We start from the raw sequence: 19,682 nt of genomic DNA on the forward strand, positions 1-19,682 counted from the left end.
GGAGGCTAAGGCAAGTGGACTGTTGTGAGTTCGAAGCCAGCCTGGGCTACACAGCAGGAGCCTCTCCCCAAAAAAATAAATAAATAAAACAAAACAAAAACCATTACTTAGGGAAAGCACTCTTTGTGTTTGTCTTCTCTCAGGACACAATGGTAGGGTTTTCCCCTCACATCCACCAATTCTCTAACTCAGTACCCCCAATCACGACACTACCTAGAGTTAGTGTAAACCCCATAAATTAAGGGCTCAGTAACTCAAACTATCTCACCAGTTTTCCCAGTCACAGAAAAGGGTCCCCACCTCACCCATACTCCTTGGCTTCAACCCAGGAAATCCCAAGACTCCTTAGGTTCAGTTGCTGTGATGACTCACTGAACTCTTGTACACGTACACGTACACGTACACACACACACACACACACACACACACCATTGAACAGCCATGAGGGGAGGTGCAGAGTGAAATTGGCGTATGCTCCCTCCTGGCATCCAAACGTACTCCCAGGCCAGAATTGCTCCAAACCTCCTCTTCGGGGATTTTTATGGTGGCTTCATGATGTGGGCATAAAGTGACAATACAATGTCCAATTGCTAAACATTATCAAAGAGGGAGATGGGATGGCACGGTCTCTCTGATAACCAACCTGAGTCTATCAGAAGTCACTTCATTAAAACAAAAGATGCAGGCTGGAGAGACGGGTGCCTGGGGTTGCAGTCAAGTCTGGACCCCTGGGTCTCACTCATATGGTGGAAGAAGAGGTCTAACCTGCACAAGTTGCCCTCTGACCTCCATGCCTGTGTGCGCATGCGTCCACATTAGTTTTTTTTTTTTTTAAAGCCAGATGGTGGTGGTGCACACCTTTAATCCCAGAACTGGGGAGGCAAAGGCAGGTAACTATCTGCAAGTTTGAGGCCAGCCAGCTGGTCTACAGAGTGAGTGCCAGGACAGCCAGGGCTATACAGAGAAATCCTGTCTTGAGGGAAAAAAAAAGTTCCTGTTATCCAGGAAATTCCAAGGGCTTTTAGAGCTTTGTACCAAAAACAGGACCAAAATCCAAATATTAGAACACAAATGCCCCTGATAGCCTTAGAAAATTACAAGGGCCTTAGTTCTTATCCAAGAACCATGACAGAGAGCAAACATGCAGTTCTTATGACATCGCAGGTGCGGGTTAATGAGGCCCAGTTGCCATGCTTTAAAAAACAACATGCCCAGCTCGCCCTTAGCTGGGATGCTCATGGTAAGGATAATCACGTTTGAGCAATACATTGCAGCATGTACTCCAGCAGACACCCAGAAGAATCACAACCTGGTATCCAACAGAGAGACATTAAAGGTCTAAGTCTGCTGTGTCTGCTGCTTCCCACGGAGACGGTAACAAACAGAAATAAATAAAGAAGCAAGCTAAGGGAATTAAAGCCATAGCACATATAACCCAAACAAGAAAACTCTAACGCACTGGCAGGATAAACAGGAAAAGGCCGGTTGCTTGACTACAAAGTGGGAAAATAATCGGTGGAGGAGGAAGGAGAAAAGCACTAACACATTTTCTTGCAAACAGCTATACGCAGGCAACCAACAAAGGAAAGCGAATAAATACCTCTAGGGCTGAGGTCTGCCTTACTAACCCAGTAAGATGAGTCCAGGAAGCAAATGCTGACTCCCATAACTCCTAAGCCCTGTGTAACTACTTCTCAACCTCACATCTCTGCCTCACAGAGCCCTCCCCCCCCCAATCTAATTGGTCCCTGTGGAAAGCAGCCCTTGCCTATGCAGCAAAGCATGCAGGACTACATCAGACTGTCTCCACGGGACATCAGGATGCCACGCCTTCATCTTCCACCAAGCCCTCTGTCAAGCCACATTTGCCTCTTTCCAGATCTGGTTCCTACCTCTTTCTCCACACTCACCCTCAAGCCTCCAGCTCCCCTGCTCAGTTTCCCATAAGCTTTGGCCGGTTACCTCTGTGGCCAGGCAGCTCTGCTCAACATCTTCACTCCAGTCAGGAAATCACTGTCCTATCAAGCCTCTGGTAATTATCCACGGTGTTGTCTTAGCATGAACGCTAATGAAGAATGAAGTTACAGGCAACTTGGAAAAAGACGTGTCTTTGTGTCTGCGATCAAATAAAACTTTATTTATAGAACCAGGCAGTAGGTCACATAAGGCCAGTGCATTGTAATTTCCTGACTCTAATCTTGGTCAGTAGAGTAAATCCTCCTAATGACTGAAGTAGGTATCACTACCCCGTTTTACTGACAAGAAGACATCCAGAGATCCACCTGCCTCTGTCAGCCCATGTGGGATCATAGCCGATACAGGATAAAATGAAAATAGCCTCGCTCTTAGTCTCACAATGATTATAGATTATAGGGCACTAGCCTGTGAGCAAGTATGAAATGTCAAGAAATAAAAAACCTTGCTAGCCTCTGCTTTCTTTCAAGGTACAGCCATGGTGCCAAAAACCTGAATATGGCTGGACTACGTGACAGTCAGGGGCAAGGCTACTTTAACGTTCGGGAAGGGTCCCCAAGGAAGGAAGCCAGAAATGTCTGGACTGAGGCTTGAGTGGTATTGTGGGATAGGACGTCACCGATATCCTAAACCCTATGAAATACTTTGATGCTGATCTTAAGGGCAAGCCAGACCTTCCAAGGGTGAAGACATTAGAGTCAGGAAACTACAGTTCACTGGTCCTTATGTGACCTACTGCCAGGCTTCATAAATAAAGTTTTATTTGATGGAGTCTTTTCCCAAGTTGCATGTAGCTCCATTCATGATAAACAACATAGATGTATCAGAGACTTCATAGTATTTAAAGATTAAAATTTCTCATCTGATTCTTTGCAGGGTGACTTATGAGTTCTTGGTATAATTAGTGCCTAGTCTATGCAAGTATTAGCGATCATGTAAAAACCTCGATGCTAGGTGAAAAATGTCGCAAATTAAAGGATTCATTTAGATGACATGTACAAATAGGGAAGTCGATGGGGGGGGTATGGTGATGGGAACGGAGGTGAGGTAGCTTAAATGAATGGATGGTACTTTTTCCAGGTGACTGAACAACATCTAAACCCAGCTATGGTGATGGTCTGCAGAGCTATGAATAACTAGTTCAACATTTCAAACAGGTGACTTAGGTAACATATACATTTTTATTTTTAACTTTTTGGTTTTGGGGCAGTGAGACCGGAGTCTCACTGTATAGCTCTGACTGTCCTGGAACTCCCTATCTAGACCAGGCTGGCCTTGAACACACCCAGAGACCTACCTGCCTCTGTCTCCCCAGAGGGATTAAAGGCATTCATCACCACATCCAGCAATTTTCAACATTTTTACAATTCTAGGGAGCTAACCCAGGGCCTTGGGCATGCTAGATTAAGTGCTCCTACACCCCATGATTTTATGTCAGTTAGATCTTAATAAAGGTTTAAGACCCGGGGTTGTCTGTTTAAGTACTTGTACCCCTCATCAGCCCCTTCTGATTTACTCCTGTTTGGTTTTTGTTTCCATTGGTTTTGTATACTGATATTTTGCCAGCCTGTATCTTTATACACCATGGGCATGCCCAATGTGCCCCAGAAGCCAGAAGTAGGCATCAGAGCCCTTAAAAGCGGAGCTACAGGCAATCGTGAGGCGACATATGGCTTATGGGAATCAAACCCAGGTCCTCTGGAAGAGTGGCCAGTGCTCTTAGCCACTGAGACATCTCTCCAGCCCCAAGATTTTGCCTCCCATTTCACCTGGATCACCCAGTGCTTTTCATGATGTGGGGATTCAATGTGTGTTAACGGAGCGGTTAAACGGCCCGGGAAAGGACAGAGGGGCCATGCTGCTATTTTTCCACAGATAGCAGAGGTCTGAGTATGAGTCTGATAGGAAACAAGACAGCCTGTGACTGCAACTTTGGGCCTCTGTATGTGACGCTAGCAAGTTCGTGCTGACACAGAAGTGAGCCACACCCTTGTATGAACACCTGAGATTTTACACTAAGCCCTTTTCCACCCTCCCTGGAATATAGCTCCTGGCTATCTGAGTAAGCAACTGAGTCCAGAACACAGATACAAAGCCCAGAGTCTGACCAAAGGAGAGATGCTCAATAAATATCAGAGGATGAAGAAGCCAAAAAAATAAACCAAAAACTCACTCTACTTTTTGATATACAATATGCAACTCTTTACTGCTGACTCTTATCTGTATCTTATCACATAAAAGTGGAGCCAGCCCTTGTGTAAACCAAGGCATTCAAGCGAGCCTGAACTTCTCCTGGGCCCAGTCCAGGTATGACTGGGCAGACATACTCAGAGGTCCAAAGACCCAGGCTGCCGGAGCTGCCTATGGCTATAGACAAAGCTGGCACATTTCTCATGTTCAAGTATATCTAGGTTCTGACTCTCAGAAATTCTGATACAGGGGATCATACACACCTTACCTGGGGACTATCTCCCTAAATCTAAGTGATCAATTTTACACATAGGATTCATTGTTGAGAAAACAGGAAGAGCTGACAAAAACAGTGTCGCAATAACCCGCGGGGTTATTAATCTAATGTATATGCATATGAATCTGTCATCCCGAGTGGAGATCCTGACGAACACCTGAAGGCCTACCAAGACTTGTCACAAAGCCCATCATGCCCAGGGATTCTCCAGAAGCCTGCATGTTTGGGGAGGAGACAGAAATGAGACTGAGGTCCTCAGGAAATGAAGATCTTTTATTCACTCATCCACTGAAGCTTTATTAAAAGTCTCTCTGTGCCTCCGACAGCCTAGCCCAGATTTCACATCCCAGAGGAGAACTTTAAATCCAGATGTGTCTGATTTAAAAAAAATCCATGTTCATTTCTTTATAATTCAGAATCAACTGAAAGTCAAACTGATGGCCATTGCAGCTACCAACTTCCTCTCTCCTTACAAGCCCAATTCCACCCCCATTCCTCCATCCCCTACCCCCTCCTTTTTGTTTTTTTGTTTTTTGTTTTTTGAGACAGGGTCTCATGTATCCCAGACTAGCCTTGAACTTGCTATGTAACTGAGGAACTTCTGATCCCCTGATTTTACCTTCTAAATGCTAGGATTACAGGTGTATACCATACCCAGTTTCTGCAGTGCTGGGAATAGAACCTGGGGCTTCATGAACTGTAGCAAGTATCGTCTTACCTTAAGCTGCCTTCCTACACTTCCCTGTCTGCTCTCAGAGTTGGTAAGCCACACCCTTCCACTGAATGACCAGGTGGGCAGGCCGCCTTTAATGTCCCCGCTGCTGAATCCAATGGAGCCTTCCCAGTACTCACTACAAATCTGAAAGCATCCGGCCCTGATTTCCCACCCCCTCCCTTCCTGTGCGGCTCTTCTCCATGGTGACCCTCGGATCCATGCTCACCTGGGTGTCAGCCTTCCCAGGACATCCTTCTCTGACCACTCTAGGCCTATCTTACTTCTTCCTGTCGCTGTCATAGTCTATCTGGACCCTCCTCTTTTCCTAAAGTCTTACCTAGTCTGATAGTAGAAGCTACCTCACAGCCCTCAAGATGACACCCTCCTTAAGTGGCTGTCTCTGGGAGTCTCCTGCTTGCCTAGTCGATTGCTATCTGGGTAGGTCTAGTTATCTATTCCACAGTCACCTCCGCCTCAACATTCCAGTACTGAGTCATCTCTACCCAACTCCCTTCTTCACATCACTGTTGTCAGTGAACCGTTCCACCATCTACTCAACTGCCCAAGGATAAACAGTCTTGGACAATTTCCTTCCTCCTAGCTTTCTTCCTCTTCAGTCAATGAAAAAGCCCTGGAGCCTGTTAGGAGCCTCTTGAGTATCCTTCCTCTCCATTCTAACTGTCACTCTGGATCAGGCCACCACTATTTCTCAGCTGGATCATCATGGCATTCTTTTTTGTTTGTTTGTTTGTTTGGTTGGTTGGTTGGTTGGTTTTGTTTTCAAGATAGGGTTTCTCTGAAGCTTTGGGGGCTGTCTTGGAACTAGCTTGGTACACCAGACTGGCCTCGAACCCATAGAGATTCTCCTGTCTCTGCCTCCCAAGTGCTGGGATCAAAGGAACCGCCCGGTCATCATGGCATTCTTCAGACAGTCTTCCTCTGCCTCTACCCTGGTTCCCATAAAGACACCCTACAACATAGCCTGGAGTGGGGATGGGGGGTTACAAACCTAGATCTCTAAATGTATTTGCCCAAACTTTTAATTGTTGCCTTTATAGACTTAGAACAAGTCCCACACCTCTATGTGTTTCAAGTCAATGACAGTGTCACCCTCCACAACTCCTCCACACGGATCCTCAACCCACTGGCCATCCATTTCCATGATGCCATGTTCAGCCTTCCCTCTGCTCTGTCCCATGCTGTTTCCATTACCCAATCTAGTCCTTAACCCTCACCCTGCCCACATTCTAACAGTGTTTCCAGCTCAAGAATCCTTTCATCTGGGAACCCGTCCCTAACGCTAGTTCAGGATGAGGTACCTCAACTTTACTCCTCTATAGTATATCTCCCACTCTCTCTGCACATTTCACTTCACACTGATTCTGTCCACATACTTGTGGACATCCCTGTAATCAAAGATACTTCAGAAATGCTTGTGCCAGCTGGTGGCGAACACCTTTAATCCCAGCACCCGGGAGGCTGAGGCAGGAGGATCTCTGTGAGTTAGAGACCAGCCTGGTCTACAACGGCTAGTTCCAGGACAGCCTCCAAAGCCACAGAGAAACCCTGTCCCAAAAAAAAAAAAAACCAAAAAAAAAAAAAAAAAAAAAAAAGAAATGTGAGTCAAGATATAACTGCCATAGGGATAAGAAGCCCGGAAAGTTCTCCGGTAAGAGAAATACTTAGATTAACAATTATGGGATAAATATTTAAGTCAGAGCTAGCCAGTAAGAAACAAGCAAGGCCAACAGCTTCATAATTAAAAAAAAAAGAAATGTGTGTGTCTTGTATGACCCAAGTGTTTATCAAAGTGCCTTACACAAGATGCATGCACAAAAACATCTGTTGTGAGCTAGACATAGTGGCTCATGCCTGTACCCTTAGCACTCAAGTGAAGCTAAATGATTATCCTACATTTGAAGCCACCCTGGGCTTCAGGAAGGTCAGGGCTACATAGAAGACCTAGTCTACAATTTAATTATTTATTCATTTTAAAATATTGAATTATGAATAAACACTAAATAAATAAACATTAAGAGTCAATTAACATTACTTAGAAAAAAACAAAATAGGAACCAGTGAGATGGCTTAATGCGTAAAGGTACTGGTGGCCAAGGCTGACAATTGAGTTTGATCCCTGGCCCCACAAAATAGAAACAGAAAACCAAGTCTACAAATAACTTCTTTTTCATTCACCCGCAGATCCCCTGATCCATGACACCTTCCCTAAAGTGCCCCAAAAGCATCCTAACTGGCTCTCTTGCTCTTCTCATTCTCCCAGGTCCCTCTTCCTGAGGCACTGAAGTGACCTTTAGCAAAATACAAACCAGACCATGTTATTCCCCTAACTAAGGGCTTCTAACCCAGCCATGGTATGGGGAGGGTCGGGGGCAATATATTCCCAGCACTTGGCAAGTTAAGGCTAGACAGTGAGAATCTATCTCAAAATTAAAAAAAAAAAAGACCCAACGTGGTTTCCATTCATAACCTTACCTCAGCACTGTCAAATCTCTTCCTGAAGCATCTTTGCACACCTGCCTTTTCAATATCAGCTTTTATCCACTCCACACTGATGCCCTCTGTGATTTGGTTTGTTTTTAGTCATTATTTTATTAGATTGAGCGTGCGTGCGTGCGTGCGTGCGTGCGTGCGTGTGTGTGTGTGTGTGTGTGTGTGTGTGTGTGTGTGTAGGTTAGAGAATGACTTGAGTTGGTTCTCTCCTCCCACCATGTGGATCCTGGGGATCAAACTCAGTTCTTCAGGTTTGGCAACAAGTCCCTTACCTCAGTGAGCCATCTCTGCGTTAGCTGATCAGTCCTAAACTGTCCCTCTTGAAGAAGCCTACTCTGACACAAAGAAGTCACTGTGCTGGGTAATTTTATGTTGTTTTGATCATGGTGTTTAATCACAATAATAGGAACCCTATCTAAGACATAAAGCACCGTTGCTAAATCCAGCTAACTTTAGTGCCTGCCATGTGCTCCCATTTTTCCCTGCCTGCCATCAAGTCTGGCTTACATACAAGCATCACAGGCTCCATGAGTTGTTCAAAGCTTAATAGAGTTGGTTGTTTCAGTGTTAAATTTGAATTCATTCATACTTTGGAAGTGGCTTGGTTTAAAGACACTAACCCTTCTGGAAGTTCTACCAATAAAACACACAAACAGAAAGATTAAATTGCTACTGTTAAAGGCCCTACTCAAAGGGCTAAAGAGATGGCTCAGTGGTTAAGAGCACTGGCTGCTCTTCCAGAGGACCCTGGTTTGATTCCCCACACCCATGTGGTAGCATACAACCGTGTGGAACTCCAGTTCCAGGGGATCCAATGCCCTCTTCTGGTCTGCAGGCACCAGGCACACACATGGTGTATAGACACCCATGAAGGCAAACCATTCATATACATAAAATAAAAAACTTTTTTAAAAAATGCCACTAAATTAAATAAAAAGCTAACATCCAATGTTTTAGAAAGACAGTAAACACTTCTCAACCTTCTATTTGCGTTCTGCATTTGAGCCAGACACCCTACACCCTATAATACGGTACCATGATCCAGCCAACAATCCCTGCATTGTAAAGCATGGGGGGATTCAAGGTGTGCAGTAGGGTCCCTTCTACAGCCTTCTTCAGGTTCAAATCCAGGAGATTGTTCATCTAAGTCCTCCAAAGATACATGTAGGGAACTTCAAATTATTCCACTTGTCTGATGATTCACAAATTCTTTTTTCTGCCACATTCAAATGACCATAAACACATCTGGTATGGGGCAGGGAGACAGCTCAATGGATAAGGGTACTTGCCACCAAGCCAGAAGGCATTTGATACCCAGGACCCACATGTCGGAAGAAGAGAACCAACTCCCTCAATTTGTCCTCTGACTTCCATATGTGTATTGTGGCATGAGCGTATGTATGTATACACACAATAAATAATGATAAAAATTATTTTTTAAAATTAAAATAAAGAAAATGAAGGTGGGGAATGAGCAAAGAAAGAGACCCAACAACAGTCTCTGGCCTACACATAGACACACACTAACATGTACATACACCATTCACAAGCATGTGCACACACACACACACTGACAAGTACATACACCATTCACAAGCATGTGCACACACACACACACTGACAAGTACATACACCATTCACAAGCATGTGCGCACACACTGACAAGTACATACACCATTCACACGCATGTGCACACACACTGTGAACCTCAGCTTTCATGCACAATGTAAGCACATGTGATTTACTTTTACTAAATTCTTCCAAATGGTTTAGAAAAATAGAATCATTCAGAGAAATTACAGTCACGAATGGTAAAGGCAGATGAGGAAAAGTGTTGAAGAGACATACTTTTTAAAAATCTCTACATTTCAGATTATTAAATCACACACTTGACCCATCAAACACATATAAATCAATATTCTGTATTAGCTCTTAATTTCCCATTTCCATGATGACAGCTTGAGTTTTAATTTTTTTCCTTACTCCCTGCTTTAAGTTCTGAATGTTTACAGCCTAGCTCACATCTACACACACAGGCATGCATGTGTGTGTGTGCACGCGCGCGCACACACACACACACACACACACACACACACTCAGAAAACCTTGCATCTCTCACGGGACTAATTAAAAGGATTTTTATTTCTATAAGCAATGAATGAGATCTTTGTTAACCCACTTTAACAAGATTCTAAATGACCCTGGATTTATCTTGCCCTAGTTTTCAAAATGTAACTGACCCAGAATAATGCAAGCTTATCTCCACACTCCTTGAGAAAACAGAACCAAAGTTCCCAGAAGCCAAAGCTATGCATGAAACCTAAGGGGTGGGGATATTTTTCTTAAAAACATTATTATGCAGAAGCAGAGACAGATACCCACAGCTAAACACTGAACTGAACTCCTGGAACCCAGCGACAGAGAGGGAGGAGTGATGAGCAAAGGAGTCAAGACCATGCTGGTGAAGCCCACAAAGACAGGTGACCAGACAAGGGGGAGCTCTTGAACCCCAGACTGATGGCTGAGAGGCCAACTGGGGACTGATCCAGACTCCATGACTGTAGTGTCAGTGAGGAGGCCTCAGAAATCTCTGGGGCCTTGGATAGTAGATCAGTGTTTACCATGGCATACAAATGCACTTTGGAAGCCCATTCCACATGGAGGGATGCTCTCTCAGCCTGGACATATGGGGAAGGGCCTAGGTCCTGCCCTGGATGAAATGACAGACTTCAGAGATCCCCCAAGGAGGGCTTCACCCTCCCTGGGAAATGATGTGGGGATTGGGTGGGGGGCTGGAGGGTGACTGGTGGAGGGACAAGGGAGGAGGGGTGGGAGAGGGAGCTGGGACTGACATGTGAAGCATGCATGTTTCTAACTTAAATAAAAACATATATTGAGGGGGAAAAACACTATTGTGCAAACATTACCAGAGTTCTTGTTTTTATTTTTCACTGAATATTTTTAAGATCATAAAACTTTGTGATGCCAAAGCAAACAACATTCCAAACAAACATTTAAAAAAAGATATTATGGAACTTTCTGGAAGCCTTTCTGTTGTTACAGTACAACACTAACAGTCAATAAGGAACTTTAACTTAATTATTTTCCCTGGGTAGAATAATGATCCAACCAGACCCCTGAGACTACCTGCCTTATACAGAGTATTTGAGCAGTATGAACCAGTTAGGGAAGTAAAACTATTATTTGTGAACACCCACCTTCCATTACTCTTTGCTCATGCTATCCAGTACTCCCCACCAAGCATTCTGTTACAATGCCAACAGAGAAGCTACCCAGAAGCCTTCACCAAACCTGTTTCTCGTCTCAGAATCAGGAGTTCATTCTCACAGCCTGGCAATAGAGCAGATTTTTCTCACAGAAACACAACACTATCACAACTCTGGTCACTGCCTCATGTCATGAGTCACCCAGGTTTTCATCCTATTTGGCACTATGCTCACAGAACAACTCTGCTCGAGGGCTTTATAGACCTGTTTTTATTTAAGTGAGTTTTTTTAATTACACTTACTTATTTCTTTGTGTACATGTACACATTACACAGTACACGTGTGTAGGTCAGAGGACAACTTGTGGGAGTGGGACCAAGATCAGGTCATCAGGCTTGGTGATCAGCATCCTTACCTAACCCATCTCAATGGCTTAGACCTTGGCTTTCTATATTGGAATGACGACTCCCGTTTTCATTATACAATTGCTTACTGGGGGCTTTTAAAATTACGGAACTTCTCTCTAATGACAGTATGAGAACATCCTATGAAAGGTGTCTATCAAACACTTGAAAAACTCAGAAAGATTACGGAAGCAAGTGACATTCAAAGAATGATCTGAATGTCTGCCTCCACCTCCCTCATGCTAAAACTACACACATGGACCACCACCACACTCAGCTTATGTGGTAATAGGGCTCTACCCAAGGCTGCCTTCATGCCATGCAGGTCCCTTCCCGAATGAACTGTATCCCAGACCCAATCTGATTTTTTTTTAATAATGAGAGGAATATATAACTCAGTCTGCAATCAACATATTGTATAAACTAGATTTTTATCCCTCGTTGAAACATCAAAAGATAACCCAGACATTTCTGGTCTTACTTTGCATTTGTATGATAGACACCAAAATTAAGACAGTGACCCTGGACAGTTAAACACTTATCATAGGGATGATTACCTCTGCGTGATGCCACTTCCCCCTGACATCTGCAGGCACCAGATGCCACCATTCATGAAGGTGCTCAGCCCATTTCTATCTATGTCCTCAATGCCTACCCTCTGCACATGGCTGGCTCTTCACAGCTACCAAGTACAAATTAAATGCCGCAAGGCTGGCAAGATAGCTCAGTGGATGGAGGCACCAGCCACTGACCCTGGCAACAAGAGTTGGATGGGAAGAGAGCACTAACTCTAAAAGGTTAGCCCTTGGCTCTCAGTGGGCCAGGCACACAGGCATGTGCACACATTCACAAAATAAATAAATGAATCAATGAATATAAGTGACTTAAAAAAATAAATATCCCATCCCACTACCATACTTTGTATCCTCTACCACTAAAGACACATTGCTAATTTTTGCTCTGGTATGAAAAAGAAACCCATTTTTGTTTTTGTAGTATAGTAGTCTTGCTATGAAGCCCAGGCTGGTCTTGAACTGTTGACGTCTGTCCCGTTTAATCATTTATTCCCACCTAACCATGATTATATAATCTGAACTTGAATAAATTTTGATGTTACTAAAAGTCAGAAATACATGGAAAGCACAAGGCGGTTGTGGCACACACCTTTAATCACAGCACTTAGGAGGCAGAGGCAGGAGGACCTCTTTGAGTCTGAGACCAGCCTGGTCTACAGAGTGAGTTCTAGCACAGCCAGGGCTACACAGAGAAACTGTCTCATGGGAAAAGAAGACAGACAGACAGGCAGACAGACATAAAAAGCCTCCCTCCAGAAGAACACTCAGTCAATAATGAACCCATTTAAACACAGTAATGACCTACTGGCAAAGATCAGATTTCACTATCTAGCTCTAGAGCTACCCAGGAAAAGAGGCTTTTAATCTTTTATGATATGTCATCTAGATGATAACATAACAGTGCTAAATAAAACATAACAACACTGTCTGAGATGGCAAAGTAACCAGGTTGAATATGTGTTCACACAGGTCCGGGATAACAGCTTCCACACAGCAGTACCAGGCTGGGTCATATGAACGTTTATTCCTCTCTTGGTGGATGAAGTAATAGAATACAGTCCCTTCCTAGATCTCTGGCTAATTAAGAAACTAGACACTGTTTTTCTAGAGCATTGGCCTATCCTATTTGTGATAACAAAATGATTATATGGTATCCTTTCAGTGCCCTTGTGTTATGTCTGCTAGTTCAATGTGAAATAATTTAATAATTTCAGAAATGAGCAAAGGGAAATGTTCATAACAATTCAACCTTGCCTCCAATTCCCTTTGGAATTTCTCAAGAGAGTCTGGGCAGATAGTACAGTGGTAGAGAATTGCTTTGCATGAGCAAGGGCTTGGGATCAACCTAGTACCTTAACCAAAAGAATTCTCACGATTGAGCCAGCCCGGACAGCCAACACCCCTCATGCTGTAAAGTCAGTGCCCTCGTGGACTCCATTCCATCCTGTCCTAAACATCTGAACACTTCAATATTCTTCCCTTCACAAGACAGAAAAAGCAAGATGTATCTCAAGCTGGGCATGACAGCACACAGCGTTAATAGCCCTGGAAAGCAGAGACAAGGGGATCTCTGTGAATGCAAGGCCCTGATTCACACAGCAAGTTCCAGGCCAGCCAGGCCTGCATAACAAGACCTTGTCAATTTCTTCCAAAATCAAACTCCTGTAATGCCAGCATTCCCAAACCAAAGTCAGAAGAGTAGCCCATAAACTTAAGTCCAGCCTATTCTATACAGTGAGCTCCAGGCCAGCCTGGACTACACGATGAGACACTGGAGGATGGAAAAGGGAAAGGAAGGAGGGAGAAAAAGGAAGAAGGAGAAGGAAGGAAAGGGAGGGAAAGAAGGATGAAAGGAAAGAAAGGGGGGATAAAGAGGGAGGGAGAGGGGAGGCAGGAAAGTAAGGACGAATGGAGGGAGGGAGGCAGGGAGGGAGGGAGGCAGGGAGGGAGGCAGGGAGGGAGGGAGGCAAGGAGGGAGGCAGGGAGGGAGGGAGGTCATAGAACTGCCCTGTTCTATGAGCTAACACATTTCTGTACAGAACTTACATTTTTCTTAAGCGCACTATTCTGCTTTAGGACATGACCAAAATTTCCTCACCTCAAAGGAGGGTTTGTCTGTTTTCTAATAAAACAGACACTGTGGCCTAATCAGGCCATTCTACTGATTATCCTGTCCCTGAGTCAGGGTCTGAATGAATAGGAAAGAAAGCACACTTTCTTGTCAACAGCATTCCACGGCCCCATGTTACAGAGGGTCTCCTTCCTCTACGACTGCAAGGTACCAGCAAGCACATGAAAATCTGAGAAAATACAAGGCTATTTTATATCATGAATGAAAACAGGCACTTTTTTAAAAAAAATTCAATGCTATTATTAAATAAAAATATGATTATTATTGCATTGTGTACGTGTGTCATGACATGCCTATGGAGGTCAAAGGGCAACTTTATGGAGTCAGTTCTCTCCTTCCAGTTCAACCTGGATGCCGTGGATCAAACTCAGGTCACCAGGCTTACTCTGCAATTGCCTTTAACCACTGAGCCCTCCTGCTGGCCCCTCAAATGCTTTTTAAGGCTTTTACCAATAGCCTTCAGCTAAGTTGTACTTTATGGAAATAATTCTATTTGTTGCCCAAACAGGTAATAATCCTATACTATGATACCAAAGTTGACTTCACAGGTACATGCAAGTTCCTTCCTTCCCTCCCTTCTTCTGTGTCAGTTTGGGCTAGAAGAACCATCATAAGCCTGCAAACAGGGAGCCTAGCCTTGGGAAACATATTCATTCCACACATTGTCTTCACCCTGCATAGACAGGAAAATCTAGGCACTGTGCATGTATCTTGAGTGTCCTTGGCTAATGTGAACTGATCCTGCCCACTGTTGATGATGCTACGATGTAGTTCCACTTCTCCTGCCCATGAAGCAAAGCATCAGCACCACAGCCTTCTACATACATCATGAAAGTGAATGATCCAGAACTCGGATATCACTTCCCCTTGCTAAATAGCCCATTCTTACCGAAAAGTAAATGGCATACTCAAAGCACATTATACAAAACCACACATTTCTGGGTAATTTGTTATTTCAAGCAACCTACGAGCCTGAAACGCCCTATCCACATTCTAGTATCACGTTTTCTGTGGATGGGATGGAGTAAGCAGCCAGAGAAAACCTGTGAGCGGAACTCCCTCTTTCGGTTTGTTCTTTAGCATGCCAGAGGGGTACAGTGCAAAAGCCAGCTGCAAGTCACCACTCAGCTGCTCTCCAGCTATGAGACTCTGGCGAAATCATTCCCAGCCACAGCATCTCTGTTCATCAGAGATGCAAAGATGTACCTCTAGGTTGTGACAAACAAGTGGCATTGTAGAAAACTCGCTGGTAAGCTGGGGCCACTACGTAAAACTCAGGAAGCTCATTCTGTGTCAAGGAAGCGTTATGAAGTATAATAACCACAAATCTACAAGGTCTCAAAGAGATAAAGGGGGTGGAAGAGGAGGAAGGGCTATCTCAGCCCAATGGGGCAGCTTACAGAAAAGGATGTGGTCAGCTGGCCTTGGGATGGATACGCTGGCATTCTCCTGGCCTAGACGGAGCAACCTACACAGAGCACACAGGAGGGGAGGGCCACAGCTCCTTAGGGAGACGTGGAGTAAGTTTCAGGGAACACGTAGGCATGTGATGGGAGAGGATGGTGAGAAAATGGCACCAGAGCAGAGAGAACCTCAGGACTTCATCATGATTCACCTACAGGAAGCCACTGATGACAAATAGCAAAGCAAAAACCAGTAAATACATTTCTGGTTTACTCTTTTTGTCTCATATACCACGAAGTGTCTACTATAGCTGTGCCGTACAAAAACTTTACTCAAAAACTTTTATTACAAACATAAAAAGAAGCATTTACTGAGTTCCTACTTTGTGGCAGGCACCTGCTAAAAGTCCTGCGTGTAATACTAAGCCTCTACCTTCAACACAGCTACAACTAAAATCTGTATTCCACAAATGAGGAGATAATGGTCAAAAGACGCCATCACTCAGCTGAATTCAGTGGAGTACTAGAGCAGCAGGGCCAGTGTGAGAAATATGAAAGCAGAATACTTTTTGCAGCAGTCAGAGTGTCCACAAGAATACTGATCTTCTTCACTTAAATAAAAATGTGGTTGCAACTACTTTGGGATTATATTTTATAATTTTTATCACAAAAACTACCTCCTAACAAATAAGTATTTTTTTACTCTACACAAATTAAAATCGTCTTTTTTTTGTCTTGGGTTTTATTTGGAACAGGGTCTGGCTAGGTGGTCATTGATAGCCCATAATCTTCCAGCTTCCAGCTTCTTCCTCCTAGGTGCCAGCTTTACTGGTGTGTGCCACCATGCCCAGCACACAATATTTATTTTTAAAAACCTGTGCATAGAGATATAATCTATTCCAATAGATATGAATTTACAACTGAACCCCAAAGGCAAGAACCTAATTATTGAAAACAGAGTCAAAGAGAAAATATTTGAGTCAGATATCATGCCTCCCAACACTCAAGAAGAAAAGGCTGGAAGAGCAAAAGTTTGAGACTAGCCTGGGCTAGATAACAAGATCTTGTCTTAAAAAGCAAATTTATAAGAAATGTATCAGAAAGCCATTTTAGAATCTTTACCAAAAAGTGACTCAAAACCTGTAGCCTTTATGTAACGTCTTAACTGTTGAATTATATTACCCATAACTTTAAGACTATTCTTAAAAGCATATCATAAATGTTTTCAAATATTTGCCATAACCTCATTTTTATGCTAGTTAACTACAACACTAAGATCTGACAGCTAACAAATTTTCAAAGGGGCAACAAAAACACAGCTAAGCGCAACAAGAAGCACTTTTGAAAAGACTGTGGATGTACACATGGGGTTCCTATTGAAATCCCACACACCCATAATAACAACACTATTCCCACCTATTAGGACAAATTACAGATGCACCTGTCAAAGCTTCTGTGTTAAAAAAAAGACATATAAAAAAGTGTAAATAATGTCAAGCAAACAATGGTTAGCTTGTAAATTTAGACTGCAAAAAAATATACATATACATAAGAAATTAAAGATAACCAATTCCTTCCAGGATTTCTTGAGATCAGAGCGCTGAACTAAAAAGACAGTCTAGTACTGCATTGTAGGCTTCTCCAGTTAGAAAATGCAGATAGGTTTTCAAACCCACAGGAGGCAGAGAAACCACCAGGGCCCAGAATTAGAGGAGGGTAAGTTTCCCAACTCTGAATTTACCTTGCAGTGAGAAGTGAAGATCATCAATGCCCAAGGGGACCTGTCCGTCTTCCGTGGGAAGCGCAGAGCTAGCTGCCATTCTTTGACTCGGTGGAGACTAGACCAGGTCCTTCTCAGTTGAGGTAAACTGAAAGCAGAAAAGGATAAAACATTCGTTAATAACTCTGCATCTCTGTAAGTCTGGTAAACGTGCAGGAAACAGCAAAAGCCAAATCTACCCTCTCAAAGAGCAGTGGCTCTCCGGGACTGTTTCCTTAGTACAAGAAGAACAAAGTACCCACACCTTCTTTTTGAATCATCATCAGGACTGTGCCCTGTGACCCATTCAGGCTCTCTGGAGCTGCTGGCGGAGGTCCAAAAGAACTAGCCTTGTTGGTTCTGTGCACGATATAAAAGGGAAAGCTACGCACTTCAAATTCAGACACACCCAGCAATGTGGCTAGAGAGAGGAAAGAACCCCACGGTTGTCTCTAGCCTTCAACTCACAAGAGTTCTCTTTAAAACTCTGAACTCCCTCCCTTCCTTGTGCTCTTACTGGAAACAGTAAGAACTGAGCCTGCACAGCCTACAAAGTGAAACTAAAAACATAAATACATCAGAGTGACTCTTTTGAAGAATGTTATATTATTTTCCCAAGGACTTCTTTTCCTATACTTCTTTCGTAGCTCCATCTTAAGTCATTCTTTTCTGGTACTGGAGACTGAAACCAGGTCTGATACATCATCCATGCATGTATTCTATCACTGAGGCTCCTCACCTATTGAAAGAATTCTTCCAATAAAAGTAAGTCACAACCCATAACCCTTTAAAAACATTGTTTTGTGTATATGGATATCACTATCAGCTCCCACAGGCTGATAATAAAAGATGAGTTCTCTCACACAGATCATCAAATAACCAAAATCAAAGTAATCAAACAGAAAACGTATATACGGTTCTGTGAGTTTAAGTAATATAAAACTTAATGTTAGAATCTGCATATTGGAACTGGGCAGTGGTGGTACACACCTTTAAACTCAGCATTGGGAGGCAGAAGCAGGTAGATGTCTGAGCTCATGGGCAGCCTGGTCTACAGAGAGAATTCCAGAACAACCAACACTACACAGAGAAACCCTGTCTCAAAACACCACGCACAACACACACACACACACACACACACACACACACACACACACACACACACAAATCTGCACATTAGAGTTGAGGGTATAACTCAGGGGCAGGGTTCTTCCTTAGCATACAATTGATGCCCTGGGCTCAATCCCCAAGACTATAAAAAAGGAAGATTCTGTATACCAAATACAATCAAAATTCAAAATCCCTTAACCTTGATATACATTAACAATTCTTTATAAGAACATATGGAGAGAAAACTAAAAAATAAGTGTGAGGTTAACAGCTAGCTGGGCATATTAAATACTAAACAGACTAAAATAAGCAAAGGATAAAAATCATTACACAGTTCCAAACCCTTTCCATCATTCATTCTCCAATGTTTATTACCCAAACCCTCCCATCATTATCTCTCTCCTGGGTCACTATGTTAAAGATTTTTACCTACCAAATACACTATTAATAATTGATTTGTTTCTCCTCAATTGAGATCCGTCAGGAACAGCCCACGGTTACTCAGCTGCTCTGAGTTGGTTCAGACTAACAAAAGGAAATGCTGTTCATTAATTCACAAGGGCCAGACATAGGTGTTTTCAGCCTTGTCACACAGCGAGGCTCTCCACGCTCCCTTCCCTTATACTAGGGCTCCCAAGGCCCAAGTAGAGTCAAAGTGCCATTTCATTTTAACAAGAGAAAAGTGAATTCCCCAACAGTGACCATTTTTCATGTCAGGACTATGTTTAAAGAGGGAGAAGGAATAACAACAATAGTACCCACATTTACAGCATTTACTATCTGCCATATGCATGGGCATTGCTCTAAGAACTTTGAGTATACAGCACTCCTAGCTGCTGTATAAAGGCTATAACTTTCCCTTTGAGAAGACAAAGCAACACTCATAAATAGGACACTGAAGTGTCAAAAGGCACACAGCTAATAAATGAAGAATCCAGGTAGCAGGTGAGATGGCTCAATTAGTACTTCATGGCTCACACGCATGAAGCCCAGAGTTCAGGCCTCAGCACCCCACACAATCAAACATGATGGTGTGCACCTGTAATCCCAGAACTCAACAGGTAGAGGCAAGAGAATCAGAAGTTCAAGGTTACCCTTGGCTTACATAGTGAATTTGGGGCCAGCCTGGAATACAGACCCCTGTCACAAAATCAAGAGAGTAGAAACAAAAGCCAAGCATTGTATCCCACACTTGTAATCCGTGAGACATGAGGCGTACAAATTCAAGGCTAGTTTGAGCTGTATAGCAAACTCTGAAATAATAAAAACAACAACTTTGAAGTAATAATAACTCTGAAGACTAGACCATCACAAGTGTTTGATGATTGCCCCCAAATACTGTCATGTTGTGAAATATTACTTAAACTATGTAACGGTGTGTTGCATTTGTTTGTGTTGAATTTGTT

The 19,682-nt window shown here is 43.3% G+C and overlaps 1 protein-coding gene across 6 annotated transcripts in view; it reads right to left on the reverse strand.

Annotated features, from left to right (window-relative positions):
• The window catches only part of Syne2 (spectrin repeat containing nuclear envelope protein 2), a 293,751-nt gene that overhangs the window by 239,555 nt on the left and 34,514 nt on the right, over positions 1-19,682 (reverse strand). For all 6 annotated transcript variants that reach the window (XM_040742909.1, XM_040742911.1, XM_040742910.1 and 3 more), the window contains exon 2: positions 17,149-17,275. In XM_040742909.1, the coding sequence (XP_040598843.1) occupies positions 17,149-17,227 (79 nt within the window). In that variant the 5' untranslated portion in view covers positions 17,228-17,275. The remainder of the gene's footprint in view (positions 1-17,148; positions 17,276-19,682) is intronic.

The sequence above is a fragment of the Mesocricetus auratus genome, unplaced genomic scaffold, assembly GCF_017639785.1.
Source record: "Mesocricetus auratus isolate SY011 unplaced genomic scaffold, BCM_Maur_2.0 Super-Scaffold_15014, whole genome shotgun sequence".
NCBI classification, from domain to species: domain Eukaryota; kingdom Metazoa; phylum Chordata; class Mammalia; order Rodentia; family Cricetidae; genus Mesocricetus; species Mesocricetus auratus.